Below are 7,046 nucleotides of genomic sequence, written 5' to 3' on the forward strand. Positions count from 1 at the left end.
AAACGGGCAAAAAGTTACATATCCCAGTCTTCCGTCATTGCACTGAGCGGTAATGAATATGCATTTTTTTCGGAAGGATTGTTTCGACATCCCAAATCGTGAAGGGTTTCTAAATTGTTTATGAAATTGATGTTGATATAATACGTCTGCAAGACACCAGTTACGCCAGTCTCCGCACGGAAACAAATCGCGTAGTGATATGATGACGCGAGGCCGAGGAAGGGGGGGGGGGGGATACCGTGCCACCCACAGGGACCAAGGTGTCGCGCATTATACGCTCCCACTACCTGCCACTTTTGGATTCGAGGTTGATTGAAAACAACGTAGTGCCTCTGGCACTTGGCCAAAATTCAGCCGCGCACGCGCGCACTAAGCAATGGCTTCACCGCGACAGATGTTCCAAAGCCGGGACTTTCTGTGACGTCACAATGACGTGCGCGCAAACTTAGAACTTTATCGGCGACTTCTGCCGCGCCTTGGCAACATTACGTTTGCATGTGTTTGTGGTTCGATCGGTGAACACGGATTTTTGCTTTGGTGCGTTTTCGGATGCTCAAAAGTTGCGATTTGACGGAGAAAGTTTTCTTCATAGCGATTCAGGATGTACAACTACGCAAGAGCGTACGCAGCAGCCTTTTCGGAAAGTTACAAGTAAGAAAACCCATAGACCTATATTCTATTTTTTCTGACAAACCTAGTTAACATCTTAGGTGTGGCAGGATATTTTGGAAATGTAGAAGGGATGAAACCTCATGGAAAGTACTTCAGTTTCATATTTGATCGTCTGTACAATTGATCGAAATTTACTTGCATTGTGAAATAGTATCTCGTCTTTAGTCTTCAATATTGATCCATAATTTATAATCTTCTTTATGTGGGATTTTTGTGTGTTAACTATAACATCTTGTATTATGTTCAGTAAGTTAAACAATGAATCACGTGGTAAGAATGATAACACGGATGCCTTGGTGAAACTTCTAGCCAGTGAAACCGTGATTTTCTTCCCTAATGGCAGAATAGCATTAAAATATGCCTATAATACAGGAATTTATACTCCAGTGGTGTAGGATAAGAAGCTGTGTGATGGAAATCAAGCAACAGGAATCAAAATAACAACTCTGGCACTACTGAGCAATTGGGCATTTTAGGAATGCAAACCCTCGAGTTGCTTCTATAATTGTTGTCATTAATTTTAATGTAACCCAACAAATGCGTGTCTACTTCAAAAATTAATTCCAACCCAAACTTAATGTACAGTGCATTCCAGTGAAAACGTTTCTTCATTGAAATGTTAGGCCTACATGCAGACAGCAGTTTTGCTGATAATTGGGGCATTATCATTTTGTTTCATTGAACACTTAGAAAGGCTTGTGACTTGTTGGACCACTCGGCGGGAGGTAGCGGGGCGTGTTACGGCAACTACGGTCCCCGTTCTGCAACCGTCGGAGGACGATGTCCGCACTCGGCTCGCGTCGGGAGCGGTAATCCACCCAGAGGTGATACCCGGGGAAGATCGCGGAATGCCGGTCAGCCCATGACTGGCTCCCGGCGGGTGTCCCCAAGTGGATATGTCCATCGCCAGATTGATTCCGCTAAGGATGAGCGGAATCTTAAGCCACCCTTACAAGGCCCTCAAGTCAGGTGAGTCTTATTCAAAACTCTAAACTAAATCTGGAACACCCCCCCCCCCCCAAGGAACAACTCTCACCACCAGAACAAAATTACAGAACAATTTTTAAATCGCAAGATACTTTAAAATAGGATAGGAATCAAGCGAGACCAAAGTTTGGCAGAGAATGGCAACATTACTGTGATTTTTATTTACCCCAAACAGGAGGCTTTTCCCCCTTCGGCGTCAACTTCAACGCAACAAGGTTCGACCTCTCAACACCGACGGTCCCTCGTTGACACCAGAAGCACGCCCGCCCCGCCCTAGTGCCCGAGTCGACTCGGCCCGCTACGCCATGTTTAATGCCTCATCGCAAATCTCAAATACCAACCGGGGATCAGGCAACTTGGTCGTAGTCGGGCAGTCCTGTAAGCTGACAAACATCAACAGCGACAGGACGAGCTCGTGTCCCCCAGTAGACGATGATGACAGGCCGTCATTTGTCGTCTCAGGCCAGGCACGTGTCCCACCAAGATCAAGGCGAGTGCAGTTATTTCTAAAAAAAAAAATGTATAAACAATTGTTTTTATACAACAGAGACGTTCGTATGCCTTGTTATAATTATGTCTGATGTCTTTAGATTTTAATACTTAAGGGGGGGGGGGCATGGCTATTTCGTAAGCTTAACAATTTCTAAGTGTTAGCTGATGCTAATGAAATCTTCCGTTTCTTAAAACAAAAATGAAAAAAAATTCCGAAACCAGTTTCTTTTCCGCTATAGTAGATTTATTCTGAAAGAGCCACTTGACAAATTGGTCTTGGTTGCAAGCAAATGTATTATGGTATCATCATTTGTCACAGTGAGGAAAAATCAAAGACAGTGCCTCCTAGGCCTAAGGAGAACTACCTCAAACCATGTATATACACAAAATTGAGAACCCCGCCATATCACCTTTACTCCCCTTAGGCCCAAGCGACCGTGGACATCGAGACTTCGATCCCTCTTTGCTCCTCGGAATTGCGAGCGCATGACCACCGTTCAGCCCTTCGTTACACCACAAGGGCAATCGGAAGGTCAAGTTAGTCGACCTTGGTCACTGAAAGAAGACCACAGTGACCCAGGTCAAGTCAGCCGACCTAGGTCACTGAAAGAAGACCACGGTGACCCAGGTAAAGTCAGTCGACCTAAGTCACTGAAAGAAGACCACAGTGACCCAGGTCAAGTCAGTCGACCTAGGTCACTGAAAGAAGACCACAGTGACCCAGGTCAAGTCAGTCGACCTAGGTCACTGAAAGAAGACCACAGTGACCCAGGTCACCAGAGCCGGTACACCAGCGCTCTGATGAAGAATCGAGAAGTGAAGGGATTTGGAGGAAATGGTGAGTTTCAAAAATCTACTGGCAGGCCAAATTTGCGATTTGTCCTTTGGAACAATCATTTCGTCTGCATCGCTGTATCCAGGTGATTAATGAAAGTACATTATATTTGCACACTGAAAACAACTTAAGAACGTGGCTACACCCTAAACAGTTCTTTGAAATTGCCACATTTGCCAAATTGAAATCTTTCTTCTCGGACATTTGTTTTGTCCTCATGGTTACGTATTTTTATTATTCTTTCCAGCATCAACTGGAACAATGCATCGTCGGCAAGGCAGTGCTGCCATGGCTTCAAGACCAGCCTCTTGCACCGACCAGCCACTCCCGATCCCAGGAGTACCCCAATTAGACTGGGACCATCTGCAGTCAAGCTCTCTCTCTGCCCTGATGACTGATAATCCCATCTTATCGCAGGAGCAAGAGGAGGTTACGAGCCTCATCGTCAACTACGATGATGGGTCACTCCTTACTTTAACTCCCAGGGATGATTCCTTATGCAATTCGTCTGTCTCCATCTTGCCTTCGTTTCCATCTCAGAGGCAAGAACCAGCGATGGAGGATGGAAAACCAGCACCAGATGAGGAAGTAGAAATCCCTAACCCGGATCCTCTGACGTCGATCTCAAGAGGTGATGACAAGTCTTCTGAAATCAAGTTGACACCGCAACCATCCCCAATGCAAGACAGAGAAGGTGAAGACATGACACCAGATGACAACTCAGTGTCGAAGCCAGTCTTGCAGTCTCTATCTACCGAGGGGGATTGTGGGTCCTCTGATTTCACGCCGTGCTTATGTCTACAGGTTCAGGAACAAGTACAAGAAGATCAAGATGTAGCACACAAGAATGCAGAATCCACCTTGAAGTCTGTAGCACCTTGCTCTATCGCAACAAGTGAGGAATCTCCTACCACCATCCTCATTTGTCACCTGGATAGGCTTCAAGCCGAAGTCGTTGAAGATGGCAACAGAGCATCAGATCTTGAAGGTGCAAATTCAAGACACGAACCTACATCCCCTTCAAGACATGATGCACCATCTTCCCCAACAACATCAACCTCTTCCGAAACGTCATCGGATGAAAACAGAACCCCTGATGACGGGAAACCATGCACTTTTAACGAAGTCCTCATCTCTGCCTTGCCCAGTCTTACATCTGCAATCTATGAGAAGGAGGCTTTGGAGAGGAATGGAGACGAAAGATCTGATGATGAAGAATCACCTAAACAACAACCGTCTGCATCTTCATCGACGAGAAGTGGTCTCTCCAACCCAGTGAAAACTTTTTCAATGTCACCATTATCAGAAAGCACAGAATCAACAATCAAGCAGGATGAAGACATGGTATCTGAGAATGAAGGAATCATCTTGGAGCCTCTTCTTTCTTCAGAAAATGATACCACATCCTCTATCCCAATGGCAACCTCGTCTTTGGCAACATCACAACATCACAACGAGGTGGGAGAAGGTGGAGATGATATTGATGGATTGGAATCGATCTCGAAGCCAATGTCTCCATCTGAGCTCAGTGTATCCACTGCATCTACAAGCTTCTCTTCGTCTCAGAGTCTCGGACCAGGAACGGAGGATGAAGACTTCATCTACGATGATGATAGAGAGGGTTCCTCATTATCATCCATGAGAGCTGCAGGCACTGCTAGTGAGGTAAAATAAGCTTGTTATGAGTTTTTGCAATATCGAATTTATAATACAACTTTAAGGAAATCTGAATAAGAAGTTTAGCCCATTTACTCATTAGCGATGTAAAGGGTTTCGAAACCTTATGATTTCTTCAAATAGTACGGGGCGCCAGGGTCTCAGTCAATTCATTTATGATAAAAATGAACTGAGTCGAAATCATGAGAATTATTCAGTTTTGAATTTTTTTTCAATTTCTGTATGTTTTCATCAACAGGAATTTCAAACCAAAGAAGCCAAAGATATAATTCACGAATTGAACCAAATGACCTCAGCGACGGAGGACGTAAAGTCACGTATTGAGTGTTTGAAATCAGCCTCTCCAGCAAATCCTGCCAAGAAACCCTCAAATACCGAGGAGGCTAGGGGAACATCAAGTACACCATCACAGACCCTGGAGGACGCCTTGAGTCCTAGACAGGTGGCATCTTCAAAAGATTCGGAATCGTCATCATCCATAATTGCAAGGAAGGATTCCAATGAATGTTTGGAGGATCTTGAAGGAAACGCTCAGAAGAGTGACGCAACATTAAGTACAACAGCACAAGCTCGAATGGACATCTTAAGTCGTCAAGAGACTGCATCTGCAAGAGATTCTGAATCTCCTTCATCTGTAATTGCAAGAACAGATTCCACAAACCTTTTGAATGATCTTGAAGGAAAAGCTCAGAGGAGTGACTCAACATCTAGTACAGCAGCACAGGTTCAAACAGATAGCTCAAGTCTTCAAGAGGCTGCATCCGCCAGAGATTCAGTGTCTCCTTCATCCATAGTTGCAAAAGAAGCTTCTAACAAGAATTTGGTGGAAACTGCAGGAAAAGAACAGAAGAGCGACTCAGATCGGCAAGAGTCAACACCAGCTGGAAATCATGCCTCTTCAGTTTCAAAACTCTCTGAGAAGAATTCAACTTCAACTTCAACGAGAACAATTGTGCCTTTGTTAGAAGAAAATCAGCTTTCACAACAACCGAACATCTCGAAGACATCACCTTCGAAGGATGCATCAGCAAATGACAAGAAATCAAGCATAGCCAATACATCTCCTGCTAAGACCTCCCAAGCAACACAAGGTCCTGAAAACGGAATACCAGAACTCACAGCTGTTACTTACCCGTCTATCCATCCTAGCGAGTTAGAGTTCATTCTGTCTGACAGAGGAGGACGGGTGATGCTTGGGTGTGGTAACTATGGTGAAGTCTTACTGATGCGTCGTCAAGGAGACACCACCCTGCTTGCCGTCAAGGTACTGACAAGGAGCTTCTCACTCTTACAGCAAGAGGTGGCAGCCATGCATGCGGTGATGAACTGCCCGTACTTCCCCAAGTTTGTAGGAGTCATTGACTACTGTTCGTACGCCCAGGAGCTAGTGGGTGGAGTCGGGAGGAACACGGCTTACAACTTCAGCAAGGCGCGGTACGATTACAATCTCTTGAACGCGTTAGAGTGGCTACACGTCTGCCGTGATGTCACGGAGGGACTCAAGGCTTTACACGCTGCTGGCTGGCTTCATAACGACCTACACTGCGGTAATGCCATGGTGTGTCCCAATCCACCAGGCTCGGAGGTGGCTTGGTGTGGCAAAATCATCGACCTAGGTAACGCCCAGCGGACTTCGAATCCAGGCCCACTGGTGATCCTGGAATATGAGGAACAGAATATGTTCTACAAAGTTGCCAAGCAGGTACAAAAAAGCAAGAATGTAAATAATATCATATGCCATCATCTTCGTCCTTGGTATATTCGTCATCACATCAAATTCTAATCTTATCTATAATCTTGTACACTTGTGCATCTTTTCTTTTCCCTTCGTTCCATTCCATGCAGCTTTTAAGTTTGATATTTAAATTCAACTTTGCTTTTGTGATAAAAACGTAATCACAGATGTACATTACTTTGGAAAGTCGAGAATCAAGCCCAGAATACCAACCACTTAATTTGAGTGCAGTCAATACGTTACTTATATGCTCTCTACTAAAGTTAAACATGAACCATTGCTGAATGTAAATTGTTCCCACTTCATTTCTCAAGTAAGTTTGTTTGCTCAACCATTCACTTCAAGTGTGCTCCCGAGGTGCTGGAAGGCAGAGGCACGTTCACCGAGAAGTCTGACATCTACAGTCTTGGCAAGCTCTTCGTGGATGTAGCCGGTGATGCAAACATCCTCCACGGTCTTCGTCTGCTGGGCGAGTTCTCCTGCATGAGACGCAGCCCCGGTGCTCGCCCGACACTGGAAGCCATCTCGCTGAAACTTGACCATCTCATTGCGCAGCTGTTGGAGGCTCACCGGCAATCTTCCAGTCCTACTCCTGCTCTTCCTTCCTCATCCTCTCCTTCTTCTAATCATCGTCGCCATCTTTCTTAG

General features: G+C 45.2%; 1 protein-coding gene across 1 annotated transcript; it reads left to right on the forward strand.

Annotated features, from left to right (window-relative positions):
- Positions 1-491: 491 nt before the first annotated feature.
- LOC119721591 lies at positions 492-7,046 on the forward strand. The gene is made up of 7 exons (XM_038191670.1): positions 492-651; positions 1,363-1,641; positions 1,835-2,149; positions 2,577-2,989; positions 3,234-4,651; positions 4,902-6,365; positions 6,744-7,046. Exons 1-7 carry the CDS (start codon positions 602-604, stop codon positions 7,044-7,046), a joined length of 4,242 nt encoding a protein of 1,413 aa, XP_038047598.1. The 5' UTR covers positions 492-601.

This window comes from Patiria miniata, unplaced genomic scaffold (genome assembly GCF_015706575.1).
Source record: "Patiria miniata isolate m_02_andy unplaced genomic scaffold, ASM1570657v1 HiC_scaffold_13, whole genome shotgun sequence".
Taxonomy (NCBI): domain Eukaryota; kingdom Metazoa; phylum Echinodermata; class Asteroidea; order Valvatida; family Asterinidae; genus Patiria; species Patiria miniata.